Source organism: Cutaneotrichosporon oleaginosum, assembly GCF_008065305.1.
Source record: "Cutaneotrichosporon oleaginosum strain ATCC 20508 chromosome Unknown ATCC20508_contig05, whole genome shotgun sequence".
NCBI lineage: Eukaryota > Fungi > Basidiomycota > Tremellomycetes > Trichosporonales > Trichosporonaceae > Cutaneotrichosporon > Cutaneotrichosporon oleaginosum.
Window position 1 is genome coordinate 1 of NW_027072174.1, and position 27,320 is coordinate 27,320.

A 27,320-nucleotide genomic window follows, 5' to 3' on the forward strand; every position below is an offset into this window, starting at 1 on the left:
CAACGCACTGGTATAGACGGCCCACTCGCGAGTGGTGGAATAGAAGGGCGACAAAGTGCCATTGACTATTGCAGGCTCCGTCCGACGCCCGACAGACTTAAAGTCCGGCCTGTTGTCAGCTTAAAGCGGATTTGATGCGCACGCGTCAGAATTGAGTGCCGTGCGAATGTGCACACCCGTAAGACCGAATTCGATTGGGCCGCGGACCTGCACCTGCCAGAACCCGTTGCCGGGCACGGGCAGTATGCCGAGCTCGAACACAGTGTTCGTATCCGGCGACGCAGGCACGGAGGCGTAGGTCTCCTGCAATTCGTCTGTGCTGTTAATGAAAGACAGAACACCTGCCGAGTATCCAAAGAGCGAGGCGTTGCCCCCTGACCATATGAGCGTCGAGAACCCGGAAGGGCCAACGGCCGAGCAGGTGGGGCCTTTCCAGCCTCCGCCTGCCGACAATGGCTTTGTGTCGAGAACGCGGCACGACCACTCGTCGTTATTGCGGTAGAGGTTTCCATCAGCGGCGGCGAGGGTCGTGTTGAAAGGAATGAGGGGGGGAGACGGCCCGAAGAGGCCTCCAAACAGCGGGGAGATGTCCCCTGCCACGACGGGGAGGAGAAGGAGGGCCAGCATCGCTGCTTGATGGCGAGGAGAACGGACTGAAGACGAGATGGACGCGAACGCGTTTTTTTCGGTGAGTGGGGTGAGGTACGAGGCAGATCTCGGGTGATAGAGTTGAGCCAAGGTTGTGGGGAGGGTCAAGCGTTGTCTGTATCTGGGCTTGGAACACCAATGCCGTACCATACAGCCGCGGTAACCTTATTGCGAATAGCCCGTCACCCAGTCCTCCACCTCTGATCTGAGCATGGACTGCAGAGCTCGCCTTGAGGTGTGCACTTGACCTGTGTCAATGCGCCTTGAAGGTGCACCTGCATTGATCATTCGTGCGTAGACGCTGTTGAGGATATGGCGCACAGTGTACGCAGGTAAAAGCTTGTTATGGTTTGTACCTCAAAAGTGCTTCCCTTTGCGACGCCAACCTTCGGCACATCTGGCACACGGGCACAGTCTCCCGCAGTGTTATCCGCAACCATCATCCTTAATAAAACACGATTGCTGCAGAAAGATTCTCGGCCAATGACACTATGCGGGGGCGCCCGAAAGGTGGGGAATACCCGCCCAGGGCGACGGGATTGGTAAGACACATCCCGCCTCGGAGTTGGATGGCATATCTCAACATCAGAGGTGACACAATCGATCACTCCTTTTCAGCCTGTCGGATGGTGTGTGGTCCGTTGAAACACTTCAATGGTATGCTGATCAGGCGGTGCGGAGTACCTTCCACTTGGATTCTTCATAAGCAAACGAGGCCACTACAATTTCACAGGCGAGATGGCCGAGCGGTCTAAGGCGCTGTGTTAAGGTGTTCACACGAGCATCCGCAGTCTTCGGACGTGGGTTCGAATCCCACTCTCGTCAGACGAGGATTCGGTTCCTCAGCCAAATATTTTGTCAATTGGCCCATCAAGTGCAAGGATGTCTCTCCACATGCTGTCATTTTGATGTCGATATGTCGATTATGGGCGGGTCGTTTATGAGGCTGTAAAGGTCCGATAACCGCAGAAGTCCCCATGCATCCCTGTTTGTCTCTAGCATGGATCTGATTTGCGTTCGTTCTGTTTGTTCTGTGGGGTATCGCCTTTCTTGGGTTGGCCGAGGTGTCAGGCGGCCCTCTCCGTGTTCTGTCACCGCGTGTGTGCCGTCTCGTTCAACGTGCTACACCTCGGTCATCAGTGGAGTCCTACCTTTCCTGACACGCTAACGCGATTTCGTGTCGATTGTCGGCGAAGTCGCCGCGATCGAGGACGCTAAATCCACTTAGATTAGCGCCAAACGCGACATGTTGCAACGAACTCTTTCACGAACGGGAATCTGCCGTTGCGTGAACGGGAATGTTGTCCACGGTTAGCTTGCAGCACGTGCATCGAACGGGAATCTGACAGTTATCAACGTACTGACGCATCGGCAACCACGGCGCAGTCCTCGGATGAGCCGGAGAGGACCCATGGGGCACCAGCCGCGCGACGCGGGGCGCTCCATAAATTGACGCGCCTTTCCTCTACGTCCCCGCTCCTCCCCAAGCAAGATGAAGACCGCCGCGCTCCTCGCCCTTGCTGCGGGACTCGCCCGCGCCGCCCCAACGTCGCCATATACCATCACGGTTGGCGCTGTCAGCTCGAACTGGAAGACGCCCGATGACACCCCCGCCGCCTCGTACATCGACAAGGATGGGTCGTATTACTTCCAACAAGCGCACGCCTTATACGGGGCGACGCAGGAGCGCAAGTGGAACTTTTACGCAGGCACACACATTGACGATGCCACGAAGTCGCCGCTGAGCAACTCTGTCAATCCCGCCGATGCACGCGATTCGAACGCCGACACGACGTGGCGGTGCAACAACTCACCAACAGGCAAGAAGTCGACGCCCGCCGTGGGCAGCGCGTCCTACGCGCAGGCCAACTACTGCGACCTTACTGGTGAGCTGGTATCCCGAAAGGGTGGCTGACTCAAGCGATGTGGGTCGATCCCGATACTGGCGACTGGTACGGTTTGGTGCATAACGAGTTTACGCCGCAGCCGTTCGCAGACGGGCTGCACTACGATGCTATCGACTACGCGGTCAGCACGGACCAGGGCAAGACATGGAACATCAAGGCACAGGTTATAACGTCGCCTTACTCGACGCTGCGCAATGACACGGCCGCCTTCCCGCAACAAACATACCACTACGGCGTGGGTGACCCACGTATCCTTGCCGACCCCGCAAGCGGATACTTCTATGTGTGGTATGGCAGCCGCATTGTCAACAAGGGCGGGAGCTGGGTCGCGTTCCACGAGCACGTGGCGCGCGCGCCCATGTGGGGCAAGATGGCGCCTGGTACATGGCGCAAATACTACGCTGGGACGTGGACCGAGCCGGGCCTCGGCGGCCGGGAAAGCAACCTCGTCCCGGTCACCAGCCTGACCGAGACGGGCTACACGCCTCCCGAGAAGGAGTACAAGCCCATCACTCCTGGCCGTGCCGCTGACCAGGTCGCAGCCGGCACGTGTCCGCCCACATCGCCACTCTTCGTCATGGACGTGTCCTACTCGGCCCACCTCGGCGTGTACATCGGCGAGCCGCAGGCCGTTGACCAGAGCGGCAACGCGCCCCAAGAGATCTACTACACGACCGACCTGGCCACGCAGAAGTGGCGCCTCCTCGGCAACACGGGGTCGTACAAGACTGCGTCGTGGTACCGCTGGTTCCTGGACCCTGTGAGCCGGACGCAAGGATCGATTGTGGGCCGCGACCTGCGTGCTTACTGCTCGTTCGGGTGCTCGAACGGGGCGAGTGCCGAATACGTTAACCTCTCAATCAACGGCCCGGCCTTCTCCGTCATCGCAACCGGCAGCTACAGCATCGCGGGCTTGGGCCCCTTCCGCATCGAACCCACGGGCGACGGGGCGTACACTCTGACTGGGAGCGGAGGAGTGCTGGGGGTCGACGCGAGCACAAAGGCCACCCGTGCATGGGGCACCAAGCCGGGCTGGGGGACGGACAAGAGCGTCGGCCGCCAATGGTGGATTATCAAGCTACCTGGTGTGAACAGGTTCCGCCTCATCAACCGGTACTCAGGCCTCGCGCTCGCCGTGCGCGCCGGCCAGTTTGAGACCACTCCCGTGCGCATGTGGAACGATACGACCGGTTCGCCGGTCGGCGGCGGCCGGACTGCCCAGGAGCAGGACCACGTCCTCACGGCGGCGTGAGCTTTGTAGAAGTCAAGAGAAGCCTTGATATAGAATGAACTTGAAGTGCCTTTCAGTTGAAGGGACGGAGTTCCGGCTGTGAATTCTTAGTATGATGCGGCTCGCCTTGATTTGCGCCATTCTCAGTCACTCACTAAGTCGGACTGTTACTATACATACCGCATTATGTGTCTACCGCGCCTCCTCGTTAGCACGTAGTGCCTCCTCCATCTCACTCGTGACCTCGTCGAGCAGCCCCTTCTCCCAGCGCCCCCACAACCAGCCAGCATACAGCATCGTAGCTCCAAATGCGCCAAGTGCGAATGCGAGAAGCGTAAAAATCGGCTGTATCCACGCCTTGGGCTGCCAAGCGCTGCCAACCGTTAGCCCTACGGCCGCCACGATGCATGTGAGCACGAGGGCACTAAAGCGTAGCGTGCGTGCCCTTGCGAGCTGGCCGTACGCATGGAGTGCCGTGATCGCGGCACGGATCGCGCCATCGCTCCCGCTGTCCGCGCGCTGCAGCTCGTACACACTCCCGCCCGCTGTAGGGGCCACGAATGAGCTTTCGCTCGCCGAGTCGAGGAGAAGGGGCGCTTGCGAGGCTGGTCTGGGATTTGGCTCGTCGGAGAGCATGAATGTCGACGCCAGCCCAAAGTGGTCCGAGTAGCTCATTTCCCGCCCGGGGATGTGTTCCGTCAAAACCACTTTGGATGCAGAGCATCGCAGGCCTCGCTGCGCGTGGCCTTGGATAAGCGGCGGCGTATAGAAGATGTAGTCAAGCCGCTTGCCGCCTGCAGAGGTCACGTTTGGCGGAATTGGCTTGCCCTGGCTCCAAGTGTTGAGCGGCGAGTCGCAGGTCATGCCGACGTTCTCGAGTGCCTGTGTCGCCGAGATATTCGGTAGCGGATCGTTCGCCTGCGGGTGCGCCTCAACGAAGCTGTCGCGCAGTCCGCCATATCCGCGCAGCAGGGCGATGGGGATCGACCAGGGCTGCGAGTTGAAGTCGCCCATCTGGGGTTAGCTATTCGAGCCGCCGAGTGCGGCGTACTCACCGCGAAAACGTATCGCCCTCCTCTAGCGCCCCGCCGTACTTCTGTCGCTAGCTGCCATGCCTGTGCCATGCGGTGGGCCTGCGCCGTATCCGGCCCATCCTCGCCGGCGGCGTGCATGTGGGTGTTCCACACTTCGATCTCGCCAAGCCGCGCATGTCGCACCGTCACGCGCGCCGCGGCCTTGTTAACGTAGAAATCACCCTGTATCACCTGGTGCGGCACACCGGAAAGCGAATACGGCAGCGCATGCGACTCTGTGATCGGATGCTGCGAGAAGATCGCAAGTCCAGAGCCCAAAGCGCCCCTGCTGTCAGCCGGCTCTCACGCCCACTCACGTGTGAAAGAAGCGCGAGTACGGGTACGCGGCCTGGATATCGTGGCGGAGGCTCTCATACTCGGCGTGGATCCACAGCTCTTGGAGGCAGACGATGTCGTATTCCCCGCGTGCCAGGGTGGCTCCGAGGGCGGCCAGGCGCGGCGCCCGGTCTTTGGAGATGAAGGCCAAACCCCTGATGTAAGCGCAAGCGGCCCCGGGCTCACCAGAAGTTGAATGTGAGGATCTTGAGTTCCATGTTGAATGGAGCGATGTGAGGAGGAGATGCTCGCTTGAAGCATATATTTCAACGTCGACGTCATCACCCGCTGATCGACGCTTTTGCGGCGCTGGCAAAGATTCGAACGCTGTTATATCTCTCACCACGTGTGATGTCCGAACACATCCGACCCGCCGAATCCTTTTGTCCGAGATTGAGAGGGGGCGGAAGTAAAAAGTCTATCCGCGGCTCGACGCGATGAGATGCCATCTGTTAGCAGCCAACCGACGTCGTCTCATTTCTCTACTCTAAAACCGGCACCATGTCCGCCGTTTCGCGCGTCCTAGTGCGCTCGCGCCTCGCCGCGGTCCGCCGCGCGCCGCTCCAGCTTCGGTCCCTGTCTGCACTCTCCCGCCCTGCTCTCGCTCGCCCCGCTGCTGTCTCGGTTGTCCGCCTTCAGCCTGCGCAACTGCGCTTCGCAAGCTCCGCTGCGGCAGTCGCGGAGGCCGAGGAGGCTGCTCCGGAATGGCCTGTGCGCGAGGCGCCGCCCCTTACCGAGAAGGACGTGAAGCGCCTCACGCGCCAGCGCAACATCGGAATGTGAGTGTGATTGTGATCAGCCGCAGAGGGGAGGGGGGGAGCTGGGGGGTCAAGGAGGAGAGGAGCCACTCTGAAGTCGCCTTGAATCGTATGCTGATACAAGCTCTGCGCACATTGACTCCGGCAAGACCACTCTCACTGAGCGTGTCCTCTACTATACCGGCCGTGTGCGCGACGTCCACGAGGTTCGTGGCCGTGACGGCGTCGGCGCCAAAATGGACTCTATGGACCTCGAGCGTGAGAAGGGTATCACGATCCAGTCCGCCGCGACCTTCGCCGACTGGGTGTCGCTCCCGCCGCCCAACGAGTGGCCCGAGGACAAGCAGCCTGGTGCCAACGAGCCTGAGAAGGAGAAGTTTGCACTGAACATCATCGACACGCCCGGTCACGTCGACTTCACCATCGAGGTCGAGCGTGCGCTCCGTGTGCTCGACGGTGCAGTTCTCGTCCTCTGCTCGGTTTCGGGCGTGCAGTCCCAGACCATCACCGTCGACCGCCAGATGAAGCGCTACAACGTTCCCCGCGTGTGCTTCATCAACAAGATGGACCGCGCTGGCGCTAACCCTTGGCGTGTTATCGACCAGCTCCGCAACAAGCTTAGAATGAACGCTGCGGCCGTCCAGATTCCCATTGGGTCGGAGGACGCTCTTGATGGCGTCGTTGACATTATCCGCATGAAGGCGCTCCGTTTCCGCGGCGTCAAGGGTAACGAGGTGGTCGAGGAGCCTGTTCCTGAAGAGCTTAAAGAGCTCGCTGAAGCCAAGCGCCAGGAGCTCATCGAGCACATTGCGGAGGCGGACGAGGAGATCTCGGACAAATTCCTGATGGAGGAGCCCATCACCAACCTCGACATCACGCAGGCGATCCGCCGCGCCACCGTCAACCTCAAGTTCACTCCGGTGTTCATGGGCTCGGCCATCAAGAACACAGGTGTCCAGGCCATGCTTGACGGCGTCACTGCCTACCTCCCCGACCCTTCGGAGGTGGCTGCCAACGCCATCGACACCGAGCTCCCCGCTGAGGCCCCGACCGTGCCCCTTTCCGGTGCGGAGGACGCGCCGTTTGTCGGCCTCGCATTCAAGCTCGAGGAGGGCCGCTACGGTCAGCTTACCTACGTCCGCGTTTACCAAGGCGAGCTTCGCAAGGGCGGGCTCATTTTCAACGCTCGCACTGGCAAGAAGGTTAAGGTCCCGCGCCTGGTGCGCATGCACGCCGACGAGATGGAGGATGTCGACTCGATCAAGGCGGGGGAAATCTGCGCCATGTTCGGTGTTGAATGCTCGTCGGGCGACACTTTCACGGACGGCAACTCGTCGTTGTCGATGACGTCCATGTTCGTGCCCGAGCCTGTCATTTCGCTCTCGCTCCGCCCCGAAGGCCAAGAGACGCCCAACTTTTCGCGCGCGCTCAACCGCTTCCAGAAGGAGGACCCGACATTCCGCGTGCACCTCGACCCGGAGTCGCAGGAGACGATTATTAGCGGCATGGGCGAGCTGCACCTCGACATCTATGTGGAGCGCATGAAGCGCGAGTACAACGTGTCGTGCGTTACGGGCAAGCCGCGCGTTGCGTTCCGCGAGACGATTACGCAGCCAGCCAAGTTCGAGTACACGCACAAGAAGCAGACAGGTGGTTCGGGCCAGTTCGGTCGTGTCAAGGGCTACATTGAGCCGATGGAGCACGACGCGGATACGGGCAAGGACACGGAGTTTGTGAACCGCATCATCGGCGGCAACATCCCGACGGGCTTCATCCCGGCCATCGAGAAGGGTTTCCAGGAGGCGCTGGACCGCGGCCTGCTTACGGGCCACGTGATCAACGGCGTCCGCTTCGTCCTCGAGGACGGTCAGCACCACGCCGTCGACTCGAGCGAACTGGCGTTCCGCCTGGCGGCAATTGGCGCGTTCAAGGAGGCGTTCCACAAGGCGGGGCCAGTCGTGCTGGAGCCGATTATGAATGTGGAGATTATTGCGCCCGTCGAGTTCCAGGGCGCTGTCATCGGCGGCATCAACCAGCGCAAGGGCAATATCTTGGACAGCGAGATCCGTGACGACGAGTTTACGCTGCAGGCTGAGGTTGCGCTCAACGACATGTTCGGGTACTCGTCAAGCCTGCGCGGCATTACCCAGGGCAAGGGCGAATTTACGATGGAGTGGGTCAAGTACGCGCCTGTCATGCCGAATGTTCAGCGCGACATGACCGAGGCGTTCCGCAAGAAGCAGCTCGGCAACTAAAAGCCAACCCAGTCCCCCCACTCGTATACCGTATATGTAGATCTGTACCACTACACCAGCCTGCCACCAGCCACCAGCCACTAGCCACTAGCCACTAGACGACCAGCATGCATCTCCTCTCATTTCCTCTTGAAATATATTCGCAGTGCATGTCCTGGAACCCGCAAGCTGGGAGCTGGACGCGCGTGGTTCTCAGGGGCAGGAGAGGAGACGAGTTCGAATTTTGTGAGTCACAAGCAGGATGTATTTGGTATTTTGGTCGGCCAAGTCGGGGGGAGAAATGCCATTGCCGCACGCAGGCGCTCGTCGCCCTGGATCACCCTGACAGACGCAAATCAGGCACGCGGCAGTGGCACAGGTCGGGTGCAGATGTGGCGAGGACAGTTATAAAGCGGCAGGCCGACAGTTGACGATTGTGGCGGGCTATTGCATGGGCTCCTTGGGAAGACCGAGCGTGGTTCTTGTGTACACCAAACTGAAGATAAAACTGGCCTCAGAAGGACACTGCTCAGGCTGAGGCAAGCTGGAGGCCTGCAACTTGAGATTGCGGCAATGCCAAGGGTTTAAGAGAGATTCGAGGCCGATTGGCCGATGACGGCCATTTGTTTTAGGAGGGGGATGGAATAAACAACGGTCGTAAACGGCCGATGGGAGACGAATCAGGGTCCAGCATGAACCCTCAGCCCCAGCGTGTGCAGGGCCGCGAGTGAGGAGACGTCACACGCTGCTTGACCTTCCTTCCTCCCTCCGTTTCGCGCTCGCGTCCATCGCAGTTCTTCATTCCATCAACTCCATCTCTCTCTCCATCTCATCTCATCTTTCTTACTCGTCTCCCTCCTCTCCTCCCCCACTCCCTCCTCCGCCCTCAACCGCCCCTGCCCCCCTCCTCACCATGTTCCGCTCTCAGCGCGCCATCGCTGCCACCTTCCGCAACGCCCAGGTACGCTCTGCCCCTTCCGCGCTTTGCACCCATCTCCTCGACTCTCCATTCTCGGCACAGCACATCGCATCGTATTATTGATCCCACACTAACCCCCAGGCCGTTCGTGGCTACGCCAAGGACGCCGGCCAGGTCACCGCCGCCTACGCCCAGCAGAAGGACGCCAACGTGAGTTCCGCGCGAGCTGCGCCAAGTTTGCATTGGCACCTAGCGGCTGACATTGCTAACACCCAGGGCAACTACACCGTCACCCTCATCCCCGGCGATGGTGCGTCTATCTGATCTCTGCGACGCGATTACACGCACACGCGCAAGGCGCAAGCGACGTTTCTAACACCAGGTATCGGTCCCGAGATCGCCGACAGCGTGCGCGCGATCTACTCGGCTGCCAAGGTAAGCTACGGCTTCTGTGCACCGCAGCTGACATTTAGGTCCCCATCGTCTGGGAGGAGGCCGATGTGACTCCTATCCTCAAGGACGGCAAGACTTCAATTCCCGAGGAGGCTATCCGCAGCATCAAGAAGAACACTGTCGCGCTCAAGGGCCCCCTTGCGACTCCCGGTGAGTGCATAAGGGAGGACAGGGGAGGGACCCGCGGACCTGTGGAACACCAGCCATGAGCGCGCTAAGCCTCCCTCCGCCTCCTGCGTCCCACTCGTTCTAGCACTAACCTCCAGTCGGCAAGGGCCACGTCTCGCTCAACCTCACCCTCCGCCGCACCTTCTCCCTCTTCGCCAACGTCCGTCCTTGTGTGTCCATTAAGGGTTACAAGACGGCGTACGACGATGTCAACACCGTTCTCATCCGTGAGAACACCGAGGGCGAGTACTCCGGCATCGAGCACGTGATCGTCCCCGGTGTCGTTCAGTCGATCAAGCTTATTACCTACGAGGCATCTGAGCGTGTTGCGCGCTACGCCTTCCACTACGCCCAGTCGTCCGGCCGCAACAAGGTCACCGCCGTCCACAAGGCTAACATTATGAAGATGTCGGACGGCATGTTCCTCACTGCCTGCCGTGCCGTTGCCAAGGAGTTCCCAAGCGTCGAGTACGACGAGGACATCCTCGACCGCATCTGCCTTAGAATCACCCAGAACCCCGCGCCCTTCGCCGACCGCGTCATGGTGATGCCTAACCTGTACGGTGACATTCTCTCTGACCTCTCTGCCGGCCTCATTGGCGGTCTCGGTCTGACGCCCTCGGGCAACATTGGCCGCGACGCTTCCATCTTCGAGGCTGTCCACGGTTCCGCGCCAGACATTGCCGGCAAGGGCATGGCCAACCCCACTGCTCTGCTTCTCTCGTCTCTGATGATGCTCCGTCACATGCGCCTGAACGACTACGCCGACAAGATTGAGCACGCTGCCCTCTCGACGATCGCCGAGGGCAAGCACATCACGCGCGACCTCGGCGGCAACGCTGGCACCAAGGAGTACACGGACGCCATCATCAAGCGCCTCCAGTAAAATATCAGCAGTAGACCTATGGCGGGGGCAAAGGGGCTCCAACAATGCATCGGATAATACGACCGCCGGCGCTACGCGTGGCGGCGCTTGGGCCTGTGAATTCCGTGAGCCACTATCGGGCTGATGGCATTCCAGTTGCCCCGTGGTGGGCACTGACATGCGCTGGTGCACTGACGGGGAGGGGCGGGGCCGTGGGGACGGGGGACGGGGGACGGGGGACATTGTAGGGGTTGCAGACGACTGAGAAGATAATAGATTGCTTGCTGGTCCAGCGGGCATGGCTGGGCGCTCGAGTGACGCCGAGAGTTTATCGGCGTCGTCGGAGCCAGTGTCAGGAAGCCGCCCTCCACTCGCAACTCGATCCAATCGTGCACAGGCCCCTTTGGCTCCCTGCGGATTCGATAAGAACGAGCAGTCCCTGCGTCCCTAGTCGCTACCATGAGTCAGGCACGCAGCCATTCGAAAATCGCACCCGTCTGTCATCCCACTGCCCCCCTCATCGCCGACTGGACCGATCTCCCCAGCGCAGCCCAGCCTCCCCCACCCCCTACATGTACGAGCTGAACAGGCCACAGAGCGTAAACATGGAGGGTATCCATAATCTAGTGTATGTTTTGCTGTCTACGCATCGTATGAGTGGGCTTCCGTCTCTCGCTCCCTGTGCTCTGCACTGTAAGACATTATGCGACAACGCCCGTCTCTGGCAGGTGCCCGCCGCGGCGGATGAGGACCTCTGTTCGTGTCAGCTTCTGCCTCCTCCTACGATTGTGTTAGACTTACTGAAGAACTCGTAGCTGAGCCACGAGATTGCCGTGCTCGGTGCAACCGTCAAGACGCGCGGCAGCATGCCGCGGCGCAGACCATTCCAACCGTCACGCTCCACGATGATACGCAGCGCCTCACCCATGCCGCGCGCATTGCGTATCCGGGGGTCGTCGCTGGAGCCGCGCGTCTGTAAGAGCGTCTTGGCAACATCGAGGGGAGTGGTGACAGCGGCAGCCAGGCCGCCTGCGATGCCGCCCGCCGTGACGTGTGTGATCGGCGAATAGGCGCCGGACGGGTTTAGCACGCTCTTGAGCCACTCGTACGCGCTGAACTGCACCGCTGTGAAGGGCACCGTCATCGTCAGCGTTGTGGGGTACGAAACGTAGAAGGCGGCCAAGCCTTCGTTGCGGTACACTGTGCGTGCGCAGTCGAGGACGCGGCGGTGTGGTGAGTTCTGGATCTGCATGCGCTGCTTGATCACTAGGGTTAGCGGAGTGAGAACAACGGCGCCGCAGGCCGCCCGACCCCGTCCCATACTCACCGTCAAATGGGTTCATCAACGCGTCGCTCGTGATCGTCGCACTGGCGCCGGCGACGGCCGTCCCCGCGACGCCCCGCCATCCGTCGCCGTGTCCGCCCGCGATTTCACGCACAAACTCGTACATGCCAAAATGGGCGGCGTGAGCAGGACCTGCGCCAAGCACAACGGACCCGACGCCGCGCCAAAGCGACTTGATACCCTCGCCGAGGCGTGCGCTGCGCAAGTGCTGCGAAAACGTCGTCACAGGCGCCCGCGCCGCCGCAGCACCGCTACTGCCGGCCGGCGCCGTCAGCACGCTCTCCTGGAGCGGCTGCAGCACCTGCATGCGGGTCTGGAGTCAGCCGAGATCCGGGTAACTGCCGGGCTCTGTGCAGCGGCCGAGCAGCCAGCTACTCACCTTGATGCTGTCGACGGGGAAGATGGCCGCATGCTCGCTGATGCCGGCCTGACGTCAGCTTGTCCGGCGGGTTAGCCTCAGCTCAGCATCCTTGGCGGCGACAATTACGCACGCCAGTCCGCCACACCGAACCTCACGCCACTCACCATGGCACCCGCCAGCATGTTGGTGCCCCACCCATAGCCGAGGGGCAGGGCCTCATAGTCGTGTTCGTCTTCGAGGTCGTCAACCACATGCCCGACCTTGTCGAAGTGCGCGCCGTGCGGCTGAACGTGGAGGCGGCCGGATGGCCCAGACTTGTCACTCATCGGCGCGAGAAGCTGGTGGGACTGAGGCATTAGTGGAAAGAGGGAGAGGGAAGAGAGGAAGGGAGAGGGGAAGAGGTGTAGGAAAAGGCGCGGACAGCAGACCACGGAGGGAATTCAATGGTCGCGGGATCGGCGAGCGGGTCCGCGAAGAGAAAGTGGATGTGTTGAAGAGCGAAAAGCCATCGTCTATGCGCTGTGATGAACAGCGCAAGTAACGAGCACCGCAAAGATTGTTCTCTGCGCCCTCTCTCACTCTCCAACCGCAGCGCCCGACAAGTCCGACCGCCTCGTCGGCCGAGGGCGCTCTTGCTCGCTCGCGCTGCAAAGGGCGCCCCCACCGTCGCCCACGCCTACGCCCGCGCCGTGCTGGACGACTTACAGAGGCTGTCGGACTGCCGTTTTGTGCCGCGGTGTCGCGGCTGATTAGTGAGCGGAGCGAGCAGCGGGGAGAGATGGGCTGGTCGTCACCGCCAGAGGCGGGAGCAAACACAGTCTTTTTTTCTGCGGCCGAAGTTGTATGAGATTAGCGGGTATTACACTGCATTACCGGCCGGTATTAGCGGGAGCATTCCGCCTATTCACCGCTACCCGAGCCTGCGTTCCGAATATCTGATAACCCGCAAGGCTTTCGCACCACCGAGTTACGCCGGTAAGCCGACGCCATCAGCCACCATCTTATCTGACAAGAGCAGTGACAGGCGATCCCAAGGCAAGCAGGGCTGTGAACCTGCGTTCCTCCTTTCATGTGCAGTATTGTGGGTTGCAGATCGGAACGGGGCATATACATTGAAATAAATTTGTCGCTCGCATTGCATGTGGATGCGCCTGGGCGTCGGACCGGGGCAGCCACCAGTGTCAGCCGCTAGTACCAACCAACCGCGTCGGGTCCGATGGCCGCCCTCATGCACACCGTCCATTACACAGTTCGACCGCCAAGCTCGGACCCAATACCCCTATACTCCGTTGCATTCCTCGCTACGCTCGTCAACTACTCTAATCGAGTCGACGCCGTCGGTGTCTCTTCGTCGTCAGGCATTTCGGCGCGGAGGCGCGCAGCCTCCGCCCGCACTTCGGCCTCGATGTGTAGCCACTCGCCGCGGCCAAGCTGCCTGCTCGCCGCCGCGTAGAAAGCAAGCTTTCGTGCAACGCCACCCCGGCTCGTCCGCCAGCAGTCGGCAAGCACGCGGGCTGCTCGCGGCGGGTCCGTCGTGATCGGGGGATGGAGGAGGGTGGCAGTCGTGTCCAGAAGGAACGCGAGCGTGCATACTTCTCCCTCGCCCATCGCCTCCCATACTGCACCCCAAGCGGCGCGTGCGTTATCGTATCGCACCGTGCTCCGTTCGGCGAGGAAGGGAAGGAGACGAGCGAGCTCGGCCCGCACTGACTCCACCTCCCCTTCGAGGTACTCGGGTGCAAGACTTGGCAACCGGAAGCTCAGGAGAGTGTGCACGTATGCCATGCTGATATTAGTGAGCTCAGTGAACACGCGGGACCTACCAGAGTGCAACGATATTATAGACGAGCTTGGTTCCGACACCGGGCAGCGGGCTGATGATTCCCACCACATCAGAAGGAATCTCTGGTGGTTCGGCTGCGCACTGGTCCACACCCGGACCGGCCTCCCACCATGGCAGGACGGAGGGTGCTTGGCGCTCTTCATCTCCTTCCTCCCCGCCCTTGCCTTCCACCTCACCGGCCTCAACGGCAGACTCAAGGAGGGCTCGCGCGGCCGCGCCCTCTGGATGTCGAAGAGCCTCCAGAAAGGCGTTGCGATGTGCCTGCGGCAGCCGCCGCAGCAGCTCGTTCGAGTCAACAGTGTCTGCGTCAGCGCATCTCACGCTCAGCTCACCGAGGTCGACACCCTCGAGCGCGGCCACGAGGTCATCTTCGTCTTCATCCTCCACCTCCAGGGACGCAAGGACATCCTCGCCCTCCGCGGCGCTCTCCTCGAACCGGCGCAGCATGTCGAGCATCGCCCGCCTCTCCTCAGCTTGCGCGCCAGGGTCTTCAGCTATCGCAGCCTTGACTGTGTCCCGGTAAAACGGCTCCGAGCACTGAGCGTGGGCCTGCCGTCAGAGATGAACAGTCGTGTACACACGGGATCTCGGAAACACGCGAGGGAGCAGTACGGTACGTTGCATCGGGGACAGGTGTAGCGGCTGTCGGCCGCGCGGCAGCTGGCGTCAGCGAGCACGAGCCGCCACTCACATGCCGCAGACACGCGCCGGCACCACCCCTCCCTTACTGGGCTTGGGAACGTTGAAGGGGAGGCGAATCTGCCGCGGTTTTGGCTGGCGGATGCTCATGTGCGATAGAGTGAGTTCCGGACGAGTGGGAGAAGGACCAAGTGGAGGTGCCCGATGTCGGAAATTTGGCGTGATGTCATGCAAGATGGAGGGCTGTTAAATCTGTTGTTTCCACCGCGTGAGCTGTGGCCTCCACCGAGCTCATCCACCTGCGTTGATCGCTCTGGCATCAAGTTGACGCCTGCTTCCCTCGTCGCTCTCCGCGTCCACGACCATGTCGCTCTCACCGCCCCCCTCCCCGTCCCACTCTCCACTTATATCGTTCGCGACGCTCGCGGTGCCGCTCCCCCACAGGCCTCCTATCCGCGGGATCACACCGGCACTCGCGAATCACCTCGTCTTGCAACACGGCACCGAGTTTCTCACGCTCGCCGACAACCAGACGCTCCAGGCCGTCGAGCGGCTTGAACGGCATACGCAGGAAATCACAGCGGTGGTCGAGGATGAGGGGAGCATTTGGAGTGCAGGTAGAGATGCACTCGTCGTGCAGTGGGATGAGCGGAGCCAGCGTCCTGCTACAGAGATTAAAGGCATGTCCACCACTCGCAACGGCCACAGCGCTGACGGCAGCGTTCATCAAGCATGCGCTGCCGCTGACGGCGCTCACGACATATTCACCCGAGCATCTCGTCATCGGCGGTTCTGAGCAACAGCGGCAAGACGCAATCACGATCTTCTGGTGCGCCCGTTACATCGCCTCTGCGGCTGACGCTGACACCAGGGACACACGCAATACGTCCACCCCGGCGTATACACAGCGGTGCCACTCGGATGATGTTACGCACCTGTCGATTCTTCCACCCACCGCGACGTGGGCGACGCATTCCGGACCCTTCCCCTCGCCGCTGCTCCTCAGCGGCGGGCGAGGTGGGGAGGTCGCGTTGTCTGACCTACACAATGCGAGCGACGAGTGGGGCGAGGCAGTGGTCTGCGCCTGGATGGGGCAGCCTGTCGACGCTGCGGGGGTGTATCTGTGGAAAGAACAGATGCAGGTATGGGCGCGGACCGGGAACACTGTGTCACGGAGGACTATCGTTGATGACGAGGAAGGTTTTATAGAGGTGAGTGGGGTAGGCCGCCTGCGCCTGACGCCAGTTCAAGGAAGACAAGAGCGAGGCCTGGACTCCAAACGAGATCCTCCGGCTTCCAGACGAAGGGCCATCAATCGTCCATCCTGCCGAAGAGGAGCGGCCGTATCCCGCAGCCGTCAGGCCGAGCTACCTCTCTACTGTCCTCCCGTCCATGGGATTGAACAAGGATGGGATGCCGGTTCTGGGAGCGGGCACGGATGAGTGAGAGTCTCTCTGGCCAAGCTGACCCCAGCGGCAATGTGGTGCTATATGGAGGGTGGCAACAGTCGGCGCCGATCGCGTTCCTCATGAGTGGCCACGAAGCAAGAGGGCACAAGTCCGCCGTGCGCGCTATGCACTATGCCGCGCACGACCGGGCATTGTATACCGGTAGCGAGGACGGCGTGCTCGCTGGCTGGAATCTTGCGTCGCTCCCGGGCTTGAGTGACTTAGAGGATGAAGAGGAGAGCGAGGATGACGAGTCCGAGGACGAGAGCGAGATCGAGAGCGAGAGTGATGAGAGCGACGGGGAAGATGACAGGGGCGCGGGGACCCGTGGGCGACGTGCATATGGGCCTCGATGGTAGTGAGCAGAGGGACGAAGCAATGCAGGGCGCAGCGGGCAGCCGTGGCACATAGCCGCGCGAGTTCGTCACAATCGAGTCGATCATGAACACCCGCAGGGGCTTTCTATCCCGATGCGCCTCACGCAACGTCACTGACAACACATCCATATCGAGGGCTTTGCACTGACGTCCTGCCGATAAAGCACTGAACTGCAGGTCTCGCTGTGCACGATGACGTCCCGTGCCCGACGAGAGGTAATCTGCCCTCACGAAGTGACCAGGTCTAGTGGGTATATCTATCCGCTGGTCCGGCCAGCCCCCACCTAAAGCACCTTCCACCATGGCCCCCGACCTTCCTGACCTCCCCATCCCCCCTTGTCCTCGCTGCGACTCCAAGGCATGGCGCCACACCGCGACAGGCATAGTATGTGCGAACGAGCATGCGCTGCGTCCGTCTCTTGTGCGTCAGCTCGTCTATCACCTCCCTCCCTCTACCCTTCCTCTCTCTTCCCCTTTCCGCCATTATGATTCATTTTTCCTCTTCTCCTTTACCTCTTGGCTACCACTAATCCCAGCTCGTCCCCCGTGACGCCCCCAAGCCCACAGACTTCACCTGGGACGGCATAACAGGTTACGCGCAGGTCCTACACGAGCCGAGTCTCCTGCAGCTCCGGCAACACACGAACGCGACGATGGTGCATGTCATTCTGGCGCATGCGGCGCACACCGCGCTCGCGGCCCGCCACGCGGCGCTGCAGGACGCCCATGACGCGCTCGCGGCCAAGCACGCCGGCCTTATTGCGTTGTATACCGACCTTGTTAATGCGCACCGGCGGCTCGAGGGGCATGTGGAGGCTCTGGGTGGACGTGTGGAGGCACTGGAGGGTGTGCAAGCCGGCCTGTTTGATGTGACGGTAACGGTTGTGCCGAAGGTGAAGGTGGAGGGGGAGGGGGAGGGGGAGGACGAGGAGGCGGCATAGACTGTAGGCGAAAAAAATGACAGGCAATTAGTGAAGCGTGGCAGATGGGGAGCCCTGTCCGCCCGTCGACGACATGGAACAGCGAGCGATGGGGGAGAACTGCACGTTCCGGAGCTCGAAGTCAGAGGGGACTTGAGGGCGAGTGGGAGTTGCTAGAAGCAAGGTTCGGAAAGCCGGAGCACGGGCAGTACGAGAGTGGGGGACATGATTCCTGATTCTGAGAACATGTAAGCGTGGGTTCCGTTCCTACAGTTGCAGAGCGTATCCAGGATCTGATATTGCTGACAGCCAGTCGTGACGAGCCTGGATTGCCGCCACCAGCGAGCGCCACTGCTGCTATGACCCCAACGACCGCTGTCGTCCCTCTCAATCCCGTCGCCACCAACGCCCACTCAACCACTCGAGTCACCTCTGCATCTCAACACACCCCCTGTACACGCAGCACTCTATACTTTGAACCGCGCGCACCTGGCACACGAACACGCCCTCACCCTAACACTACACCAGGCCATCGTACAGCGAGAGCGCCTGGACAATCGTCGGGTCCTGCTTCGAACCCTCCTTGAACTCTTCGTATGTGAGCTGGTGGTCCTTGTTCAAGTCCATGTTGCGGAAAATCTTGTCCACGCGCTGGTGTCAGCGGCCATAAATCCTGCGTACTCACCTTCTCAGGCGTGTCCTCGTCCTCGGGCAAGCGGACCATCTGGCCCGTCATCTTGTAGATGGAACGGACAATCTGCAACATCTCGTCGTATGTGATGTACCCATCACCGTTGATGTCGTACAATTGGAATGCCCCTGGGGTTAGCGGTTGTTTGGTAACATGCTCTCAGCGCAGAGCTGCCCTGTGACTTTGCCACCAAGTGAACGAAATCACGGCATATGCGGGACGCACAGGCCGTGCTACCGGGCCGGGCCATGTGCCACAAGGGGACTACCCCATGGGAATGCCATGCCAATCGACCTTTGCGAGTTGCGAGTTGTAGCAAGACAAGCCGCAGCTGTCGTGCTGTAGCAGCCGCCACACTCCTGGACCGCCGACATGACTTCCGCAGCACGACCCCGGCACCGCTATTGCGCCTGCACATGGCGTACGCGCTCACTCAGCACACGCGTCGACTCACACTTGAGCTTCTCGTCCAGTCGGCCGCGCGAAGTGACGGAAAGCGCACAAATGAACTCCTGCAGTGTAAGCGCTGCCATCGTCCATCACCCAGCACACCCCACGACCCACCTTGAACTCAATGGTCCCGGACTTGTCCTCGTCAAATACCTGGCGTCAGCACTACTCTAGGACCAACACACGTTGAAGACGTAGTCTGCGAACTGCGACGGGTCTCCGAAGGGGAAGAACTGGCGGTAGATCTTCTTGAACTCTACGGGTGAGCATTGTTCGGTCTGGCATGCGCGAAGCTGCCAAAGCCCCGAGGGTCAAGACTAGTAACTCACCCTCCTTGTTCAGCTGGCCGCTGGGGCAGTCCTTGAGGAAGCCCTTGTACTGCCGTTAGCTAGCGCGGGGTGCTCGCGTACCCATTGCTGCAGTTCCTGCCGTCAGCTATCAAGTCGCAGCATAGTCCGCAGTCTGTGCTGCTTCACCAGCAGGTGGCGTGAAGCTGCTAGTACACCTCAGCAGAGTTACGCAGCCCCTCCTCGGCCTCTGCTGGGCCTCAACTCGGCACGGCGCCATTCACACACCTTCTTGTCGACTGAGGTCAGTTACTGCCCGACTCTCAGCTTACAGTAAGTGTTCTTCTGGAGGTCGGCAAGCTCGTCGGCGCTCAACTTGGACTGGCTCTTGCCCATTGTGGACTAGTGATGGGGGGTGGATGGTCGGATGGGTCGGTGGTGGTCGAGAAATGGGCGGGCCTACACAGAAATAAGGGAGGTCAGAGCGCCTGGGATGAAGATGAAGATGGAAATGAAGATGATGAGGATTGAGATGAAGAGAAAGAGATGAGTGGGGTGTTGGTGCGAGATCGAGGGGAGGGGGAGAGGAAGGCAGGAAGGGCACCACGCGACAAGGCCAGTGACGCAACCGCTCTGGCGCTCTGAAGCTCTATATCCTAATACAAGCTATTATAACAGTAGTCGTCTCACTGCTGATTAGTGCCATTAGCGGAGACAAAAGTCCCACGAGTCCTGTAATGCCAAGACACCTGGGCCGCTTGTCACTCTGAACGAGGCGGTGCACTGCTTCCAGGCCATAAGGCCATGAGCCGGCCGCCAGACATTGCGCCGTCCACAACCACCGTCCCCAAGCGAGATACACCTGCCAAGCCTCATGTCGCTCGGCGCCTGTGCGCTATTTCTCTGAATGGTTGGTGCCTCGATCGCGCCGTCACCTCCACTACTGCGATATTGTATAGTTTGGCTCTTAATCCTCAGGCCATCTACGGGCCACATACTGACGCGCGTCGCTTTGCAGCTGCGGGATGGCGCGGCACAGCGGAATGACGTAGGATGAGTGGCGGTGCATAGCCATTCAAGTTGGGTGGCGACTGTCTTTTGAGATCAATCCACGCCCTCCCACGGCCTCGTCCGTCGTCACACGGCGACACCCGGTTGTGACGAGCATGACATGCAATAGAACAGAGCATCTCAAAGTACCCCATAGCCCAATGACCCAAAGTTACAGCTAATCCAACAACAACAGGCCACGCCTGGTACACCATTCTTCGTCGTTCTCCGCTGTCTAGTCGAGCTTGCCGCCAAAGCCCTGGACGAGCGCACCGATGAGCGTGCGCTTCACAGTCATGCCCTCCTTGTAGCGGCAAATAATCCAGTTACCGTTGCCACGCGACGCCGCAGCGCGGACGACGAGCTCGGCGGCCATACGACCCGTGTTAATGCGGTTCTCGCCATCGGCATCGCCTCCGGGGTCGAGGGTTGCCTTGAGTGCGCGCCACGCGTCCTCGAGGAGCATCTGCTCCGGATCGTCGACAGGTGCCGAGTCTGGGTGCGAGCCACCAAACGGGCACGCGAAGGACTGGCACAGGCGAGTGGCAAAGATCAACAATCCCGGGTCGTTGACTACATGCGAATCCGAGAGATGGCAGCACGCCTTGAGGCGTGTAAGGAGGTCAGGCTGCGCTGGGTTGGCTGAGGCAGCCGCGGCCGCAGCGGCGGCGGCGGTGGCGGTGGCGGGGGACATGGGTGACTTGGCATCGACAGGCGTGTTGGAACTATTGTTCGAGTTGTGATTGTGATTATGATTGTGGAGGTTGTTATTGTTGTTGTTATTGTTATTGTTGCTCGTATCGGTCTGCGAGTTCTGCTGTGTCTGTATATCAAACATGCTGAACATTGCGGCGGGGAAAGAGTTGTTGGTGTCCTGATTCCCGCCCGTGAAGTTGAACTGGGGCTCGGGCGAGATAGGAAGCTGGAACGGGGTGGGGAGATTGAAGTTGTAAGGAGCTGGGAGGTCGGTCGGTGGCGAGAACAGAGGAAGAGCACCAGTGGGCGTCGCCGTGTTGGTAGCGACAGGACGAACATTGCCGCTACCATTCGGGGTGTTGCTCGCATTGCCCGTCATGTTGACACCAACACCAGGCGAAGTCATACCGGCACTATCGGAATCGGTCTCGCCGTCCTCGGCAGGGGGGAGCCCACGAGCACTGCGTTCTCTTGCTCGTGCTTCCTTGCGAGCACGAACCCGCTCGCTCATGGGCACACCACCTTCCTTGAGCGACTTGCCACGACCAGTCGGACCTGATCCTATCTTTGGACGATCGGCCTCGGGGAGGGAGAGCAGGGCACGGAGCTGCGTGTTCTCGCCTTCGAGGATCATGATGCGCTCCTCCAATGCCGCAAGGTGCTCGGCGCGGCGGAGACGAAAGGCGCGCTGCACCTCGCGAGCGCGGGACGGGGGAAGCTGGTCATTTGGCTTACGGCCGCGTGGTTCGTGCCGGTCCTGGAGAGGTTAGTATGGTCAAGGATGCAGATGCAAAGACGTGAAGATGTGGGTGAGGCAAGAAGTGACATGGTGGGGAGAAGAGTGATGGGCAAAGAGTGGGCAAGTGGGCAATGATGGAAAGAAAGGATGAACTGGTATCGAGCGTTGAGGGCGCGTTCACAGAGTGTTGGCAAGATAGCGGCGGTACAAGCGGGCGGTGCAATAGAACTCTGAACGGATCGCGACGCGATGCGAGAGGCGGAGTGATTAGTGATATCGCAGGCCAGCTTGCGAGGCGAAACGACACGAGGCAACGCGAGGCAATGGATTGATTGACAAACGTGAGGCGTAGTCAAGTCACATTGGGAAGAGGGGAAGGAGGAGAATAGAAGCGACGCGAGGGAGGTATTTGGCACAAACAGATGCAAAGCAAAGATGCAACGAGGTGCGACGTACCTTGGATTGTTGTTGCACTGGGGTGGTAGCAGTGGAAGTGGATGAGGCCGCCTGTGCGGCGCTTGATGCCGAGGCCGAGGCGTCGGTCATGATGTTTGAGTTGGAGATGGATGTGATAACGATGGCGAGAGAGTTGAGAGGAGGGGGTGGATGGGAGATGGGCGATGGCGTTTGCCGTTTGCCGTTTACGCCCTCTGGCCTCTGGGTCACGACGGGTTTGGTGTGCAATTTACACCTTCCTTGTCACCCCCCGCCCACGCACGCTCGCCTCCCAGCCGTGCCAGCCATTTGGCCCCCCCTCTCTCAATTTCACAGTCCACCCTTCACATTTGCCACTCGTCTCCCCAAGATCAACCAATCACAGCACGCACCCTCCATCGGCGATTCATATTCAAATCCCGAGGTGGCTCTTGCATTCCCCGCCGACGCCCTTTGCCCATATCCCACATCCGGCCCCAATTTCAATATAGATTTGAATCCGCTAATATGTCAAGCTGTTGCCACTAACACACCATTAGGACCCGATGTGATAGGAGACCTAGAGCGGAGCCATTGAAATGTGGCATGTGGCACTTGGCTTTCGTGTTTTTGGGCCACTGTCACCTCCCCAACCTTACCATGCGACCGCCGCTTTGCACCTTCCGCACCTTCCGATGCACCTTCAGACCTGCAATCGACTGCAATCGACCGCAAAATGCAACCGACCGCCCTCTCTCCAGCACGTGCCCTTCCTAAATATCACAATCACAATCTCACGTATTTATCATACGCATACGTTTGTACCTCACCCTGGCAGTATTCCAGCTGTCCAGATCGCAACCTCCACATCACATTCATTGCGCGAAGCGGCAATTCGCTGCATCGGAGAGTAGGAGGGGTGGGCATCCACTACCCAAGATCTGTACAAACCTGGCAAGCTCGGACGGAAGCTTGCAACTTGCAATGCAGCAGGCACAAACTTGCAACCGTGCAAGTTTCTGGGCGTGTCACTCGCCACGATGCAAGCTTGAGGTCGTGTGAAACTGGCGCCCTGCCTCTTGCATTTCTGCGTAATTATGGTGCACCATTGCACGCTGCACGCTGGACGTTGTCCACCCGCGCAAATGTGGTAGATCATCCTGACGATCGGACATCACATGCCGAGGAATTAAGACGATCTCTGTTATACCTGCTAGATCTCCAGTAGCCGAAAACCCGTCAAGGTTAAACGATATGCGCCCTCATTGGCAATACCACAGAGATGTTCTTATCATTTGACGACACATACTGCGCACAAGCAATTGTATTAGCAGGAGCACTTTGTTCCGCATCGGCGCCTGATATCGATATATGCCCTCGCATCGATGAGTCTCGAGCTAGCGGACTCTTGCCTGTGCGGTCATGCGATGTTGGCCTGGAATGTGGAATGCGGAATGCACGATGACACATGACAGGCGATAAGTGGATTCGTGTCGCCATAACGCTCGTCCATCCAACGTCTGACCAGTATTATACCAGGTCGACCGCAATCCGCCTGCACCGGCCACCCGTGTCTCCACGCAACGACGAAGGTGCTAGTGCGCCGCGTTTGCTCGCGGACTGGGCAGTCGGCTACGCCGCGTGGACGACGGTAATGCTCTTGAGAGTGGGACTGGGCCAGTACTCGGACTCGATGATGCCGGGTGTGAATTCGCCGTCCAAGTGATCGAGCGGCAGAGCGGCGGAGCGGGAGGCGTGAACTGAGCTGCGGGCCGCGGCGCGAGAGGGCGCGGCGGATAGAGTCCAGCTAGCCAATCAAGAGGGTTGTCGCCCGCGTGTAGACTCATCAAACCTGGGCCTAGTTGCCGTGCAGTTCATCGTCCCGCTAGCCCGTGGTCACAGCGTTCTCCGTCAGCAGTTCCCTCGTGTGTCGAAGTCGGGTGCGCGTCGATGCCTCAACCGATTGAGAAGGGGTGAAAAGACATGACGTCATATTGTCATCCTCGCCGCGAGTTCTGGCTACGGAACTACGGACGCAGCCTCGTCAGTCTGGCAGCCATGCAGCCAGCCTAGACAAGAGCTTAACACGTGTGCCAAGCCCAGCCCGCGACGTCAAGCGCAGCACCGCTGTCGTAGTCAATGTCGAGGCCATTGTCGTGGTCGATGTCGTGGTCACGGTGCATCATGGTCGTGGCCTGGTGGCCAACCCGCTGGCCAGTGTAATGGCCTCCTTGGGCAGTGTTGTGGACCGTCGAAGCGAGTGCCGAGCCCGCGGCGGATCATCTCCTCACCGACCAGCGGCGAACATTGCGCCATCTATACATGCAAATCTACAGATCAACGGAGCGGCGATCGCGTTCTAGATGTCGCGCAAGCCGGTCGCCATCAATGTCAAAATCGAGATCGAGTCCCAGACCCTTGGGCATGATGACGGCAGGCTTATCGTAAGCTGGTGGTCTATCCCGCCTCTGCCTCTGTCTTTGCGCCCGTTCTGTCTCGGACGCGGAGTACGCCGGTGGCGGCGTCGGCCTCGGTGTAGGCGTTGGGAGCGGGGGCAAAGGACGGTCGAGAACGGCGCGCGGGAGGGGCCGGGGTTGTGGGCCCACGGGCTCTTTCCGTTTGCGCTGAAACGTTGAGAGGAGGCGGGTGAGTGTGCGCGGCGGCTCGCTTGGTCGAGAGAGCGGCGGGGTCATGATGGGGAGGCCGATGATGAAGTAGATGGATAGTTTCGCCAGACGGCTGCATTGGGTCCGTCGCGGAGTCATTGTCGGCATGCAATCTCAGCAGCGGTGCCTCATGTCCAGGGTCAATGCAATACAACTGCCACTATGACATCCCACAAAATTTCAGCGCCCCGCATCTGGCATGGTGAATGCACCGCTCCGTTCGTGCGTGGAGCGTGGTGGTGAGCGCGGCGGTGAGCGCGGTGGTGGGGGAGCGTCCCGCGTTGCAGGGTACTGGAACTTGAGAACAGTTGAGGATTTGAGGAGCGGCTCGTGCTTGTCGGCCTCGTGGATGTCGCGGGTGACGGGCGACCCGTCGGGCCGGAGACACTTGCCAACGATCCTACGCGGCAGTGCGAGGGACATGGGTGTGGATGTGGCCGTGGGTACGTTACGTGTGTGGGACGGGCGTGATTATTATGGTGGGGCGTCGTCGGTGGGCATGAAAGTTGTCGTGCCAAATTGGAGAATCTCGATGAGTATGAACTCGCCGTCGCACGACCAGGTATTATATCCCACGCCTGGTCGTTCTTTCGAGGGCGCTGGCCGATTCCGATCGAGTCTGCCCAACTGCTAGCTCAAACGCCACCGTCAGAGGCGCAGAACGGCGTTCCTTGCCTTGGTCACCCCACACCGTGACGTCAGCCTGGCATGTCCGAGTATCTCAATTGGACGAGTGGCATGACAATAAGGCAACGTAATGTTCATTATGCGACTGTCGGAGTGGCGAGTGATGAGTGTGCTAGCATCAATTATTACTATTATTTTGGTGTCGATCACCGACATCACCACCACCGCCGCCGCCGCCGCCGTCATCTCCCCAGACGCACTCCCCACACAAGTGAGGCATCTACACCTCGTCACTGTCATTGCTTGCCACACATGCATGGAACGACAACCTGCACCCCCCGCCAACGCCATTCACCATAATTCCACCGAGGGCGAAATCTAGGGCGGAATGCTGTCCGATGAGTAAGAAACCGATCTCGGACCGGATCAGCGGAGGCCCGCTTTGCCCTCCTTGATGTTGCTCAAATATCGTTGTTGTCATTCTCATCGCCCACCACCCATCCCACCATGAAGCCCACAGCTGACTACTCGGTCTATCTTGTCACGGGACGCGAGATCCTCCCCGAGGGCAAGGACTACTACGAGTCGCTGGAGGAGAGCCTTCAGGGCGGAGTCACGGTCGTGCAGGTGCGCGAGAAGAATATCGACACCGGCGAGTTCATCGAGATCGCGCGCAAGTCCAAGGAGGTGTGCGACAAGGTACGTCTGTCTCTCACTGTCCCGTCTGACAGTAGTACAATGTGCCCCTCTTCATCAACGATCGTGTCGACGTGTTCCTCGCTGTCCGTTGCGCGGGCGTGCACGTTGGGCAGAGCGACATGCCCGCGTCAGAGGTGCGCGCGCTCATCGGTGATGACGCGCTCCTAGGCGTCTCAGTCTCGAGCAAGGAGGAGGCTATTCAGGCGGTCAAAGACGGAGCGGACTACGTCGGGATCGGAGCGGTGTGGCCAACGGCCAGCAAGGACGTCACGAAGAGAACGAAGCTTGCGCCCAGCGGCACGGGCGCGCTTCTCGACGTACTTGCGTCGCAGGGCGACAAGGGGGCGGCCATGCAGACAGTTGCGATCGGGGGAATTCACGCACACAACACGCCATTCCTCCTCCATGGTTCGGTCGGTGCGAGCGGAAAGGCGCTCGACGGCGTGGCCATCATCTCGGCCATCGTCGCCAGCCGCGCGCCCAAGGAGAAGGCCGCAGAGCTGCGCGGCATCGTGGACGCCTTCAAGGCCTCGCGGAAGAACGCGGGGCCTGACACGGCCGTCTTCCCGGCTCCCAGGCACTCTGCTAAAGAGCTGATCCAGAACGCTGCCGAGCTGTTCGCTGTTGTGCGTGACACGACGCCCCTCGTGCACCAGATCACGAACGCCGTCGTGATCAACGACAGCGCGAACGCCACGCTGGCTATCGGTGCCTCGCCGATCATGGCGACAAACCCGCGCGACTGCGCCGACCTCTCGCCGGTCATCGGGGCGCTCCTCATCAACTTCGGCACGATCACCGACAAGGACGGCATGGTCGTCGGCGGCCAGCACGCGAACATGAACGGAAAGCCGCTCGTGTTCGACCCTGTGGCGGTGGGCGCAACGGGCTTCCGGCGCGAGACGAGTAGAGAGCTGCTCGCGGCGTGGCAGCCGACCGTGATCAAGGGGAATGCGGCGGAAATCGCCACGCTCGCTGAGCGCAGCGATGTGATTACTCGTGGTGTCGATTCCGTGGGAGCCGGATTCAAGAACCCTGGAGAAGTCGTGCGCGGCCTCGCGCGCCGTAGACGCGCGGTCGTCGTCATGACCGGCGTGCAGGACTACATCTCCGACGGTGCCACAGTCGTCAAGGTCAGCAACGGGCACGAGCTCCTCGGCGTCATCACGGGCAGCGGGTGCATGACTGGCACGCTGGTGGCGACGTTCTGCGCAGCGGCGCGTCTCGCGCACATCAAGGCGCATGGAGAGGGCAAGGGCCCGTTCCCCTTCGTGCGCGGAGACATGTTCGTCGGCGCGATCGCCGGCGTGCTCTCCATCAATGTGGCTGCTGAGCGCGCTGCGGCGCGCGAAGACGTGCGCGGGCCAGGCACGTTCCGCGCCGCGCTAATGGACGAGCTGTACGCCGTGCGCCCCGAGGACGTGCTGAAGCGCGCCAACGTCGAGGTGATCTAGTAGATGATATGCATACAACATC

The 27,320-nt window shown here is 60.4% G+C and overlaps 12 protein-coding genes across 12 annotated transcripts; 8 read left to right on the forward strand and 4 right to left on the reverse strand.

Moving 5' to 3' along the window:
• Positions 1-2,140: 2,140 nt before the first annotated feature.
• Positions 2,141-3,807, forward strand: COLE_05519 (uncharacterized protein; the record flags this gene model as incomplete). The annotated part of the gene is made up of 2 exons (XM_018421945.2): positions 2,141-2,534; positions 2,570-3,807. 2 exons carry the CDS (start codon positions 2,141-2,143, stop codon positions 3,805-3,807), a joined length of 1,632 nt encoding a protein of 543 aa, XP_018282202.1.
• A 171-nt stretch (positions 3,808-3,978) lies between these two features.
• COLE_05520 (uncharacterized protein) lies at positions 3,979-5,413 on the reverse strand (the record flags this gene model as incomplete). The annotated part of the gene is made up of 4 exons (XM_018421944.2): positions 3,979-4,800; positions 4,842-5,145; positions 5,177-5,350; positions 5,382-5,413. 4 exons carry the CDS (start codon positions 5,411-5,413, stop codon positions 3,979-3,981), a joined length of 1,332 nt encoding a protein of 443 aa, XP_018282201.1.
• Positions 5,414-5,696: 283 nt separating this feature from the next.
• COLE_05521 (uncharacterized protein) lies at positions 5,697-8,208 on the forward strand (the record flags this gene model as incomplete). Its single annotated transcript, XM_018425900.2, has 2 exons — positions 5,697-5,974; positions 6,078-8,208. 2 exons carry the CDS (start codon positions 5,697-5,699, stop codon positions 8,206-8,208), a joined length of 2,409 nt encoding a protein of 802 aa, XP_018282200.1.
• An 892-nt stretch (positions 8,209-9,100) lies between these two features.
• Positions 9,101-10,613, forward strand: COLE_05522 (uncharacterized protein; the record flags this gene model as incomplete). Its single annotated transcript, XM_018421943.2, has 6 exons — positions 9,101-9,148; positions 9,248-9,316; positions 9,383-9,416; positions 9,489-9,541; positions 9,580-9,709; positions 9,826-10,613. 6 exons carry the CDS (start codon positions 9,101-9,103, stop codon positions 10,611-10,613), a joined length of 1,122 nt encoding a protein of 373 aa, XP_018282199.1.
• A 680-nt stretch (positions 10,614-11,293) lies between these two features.
• COLE_05523 (uncharacterized protein) lies at positions 11,294-12,624 on the reverse strand (the record flags this gene model as incomplete). The annotated part of the gene is made up of 5 exons (XM_018424917.1): positions 11,294-11,346; positions 11,394-11,858; positions 11,920-12,250; positions 12,317-12,364; positions 12,463-12,624. 5 exons carry the CDS (start codon positions 12,622-12,624, stop codon positions 11,294-11,296), a joined length of 1,059 nt encoding a protein of 352 aa, XP_018282198.1.
• A 988-nt stretch (positions 12,625-13,612) lies between these two features.
• Positions 13,613-14,930, reverse strand: COLE_05524 (uncharacterized protein; the record flags this gene model as incomplete). Its single annotated transcript, XM_018420170.1, has 4 exons — positions 13,613-14,084; positions 14,122-14,690; positions 14,723-14,801; positions 14,833-14,930. 4 exons carry the CDS (start codon positions 14,928-14,930, stop codon positions 13,613-13,615), a joined length of 1,218 nt encoding a protein of 405 aa, XP_018282197.1.
• Positions 14,931-15,144: 214 nt separating this feature from the next.
• On the forward strand, positions 15,145-16,587 carry COLE_05525 (uncharacterized protein; the record flags this gene model as incomplete). Its single annotated transcript, XM_018419342.2, has 5 exons — positions 15,145-15,460; positions 15,501-15,609; positions 15,652-15,991; positions 16,026-16,222; positions 16,254-16,587. The coding sequence occupies 5 exons, from the start codon at positions 15,145-15,147 to the stop codon at positions 16,585-16,587; spliced, it is 1,296 nt and encodes a 431-aa protein (XP_018282196.1).
• A 319-nt stretch (positions 16,588-16,906) lies between these two features.
• COLE_05526 (uncharacterized protein) lies at positions 16,907-17,546 on the forward strand (the record flags this gene model as incomplete). Its single annotated transcript, XM_018425104.1, has 2 exons — positions 16,907-17,026; positions 17,142-17,546. 2 exons carry the CDS (start codon positions 16,907-16,909, stop codon positions 17,544-17,546), a joined length of 525 nt encoding a protein of 174 aa, XP_018282195.1.
• Positions 17,547-18,044: 498 nt separating this feature from the next.
• COLE_05527 (uncharacterized protein) lies at positions 18,045-19,349 on the reverse strand (the record flags this gene model as incomplete). Its single annotated transcript, XM_065626415.1, has 8 exons — positions 18,045-18,176; positions 18,211-18,344; positions 18,671-18,728; positions 18,781-18,819; positions 18,852-18,922; positions 18,996-19,044; positions 19,077-19,091; positions 19,275-19,349. The coding sequence occupies 8 exons, from the start codon at positions 19,347-19,349 to the stop codon at positions 18,045-18,047; spliced, it is 573 nt and encodes a 190-aa protein (XP_065482226.1).
• Positions 19,350-21,982: 2,633 nt separating this feature from the next.
• Positions 21,983-22,450, forward strand: COLE_05528 (uncharacterized protein; the record flags this gene model as incomplete). Its single annotated transcript, XM_018419339.2, has 1 exon — positions 21,983-22,450. One exon carries the CDS (start codon positions 21,983-21,985, stop codon positions 22,448-22,450), a length of 468 nt encoding a protein of 155 aa, XP_018282192.1.
• Positions 22,451-22,588: 138 nt separating this feature from the next.
• Positions 22,589-23,080, forward strand: COLE_05529 (uncharacterized protein; the record flags this gene model as incomplete). The annotated part of the gene is made up of 1 exon (XM_018419341.2): positions 22,589-23,080. One exon carries the CDS (start codon positions 22,589-22,591, stop codon positions 23,078-23,080), a length of 492 nt encoding a protein of 163 aa, XP_018282191.1.
• Positions 23,081-25,652: 2,572 nt separating this feature from the next.
• Positions 25,653-27,298, forward strand: COLE_05530 (uncharacterized protein; the record flags this gene model as incomplete). Its single annotated transcript, XM_018421124.2, has 2 exons — positions 25,653-25,844; positions 25,880-27,298. The coding sequence occupies 2 exons, from the start codon at positions 25,653-25,655 to the stop codon at positions 27,296-27,298; spliced, it is 1,611 nt and encodes a 536-aa protein (XP_018282189.1).
• Positions 27,299-27,320: the final 22 nt, after the last annotated feature.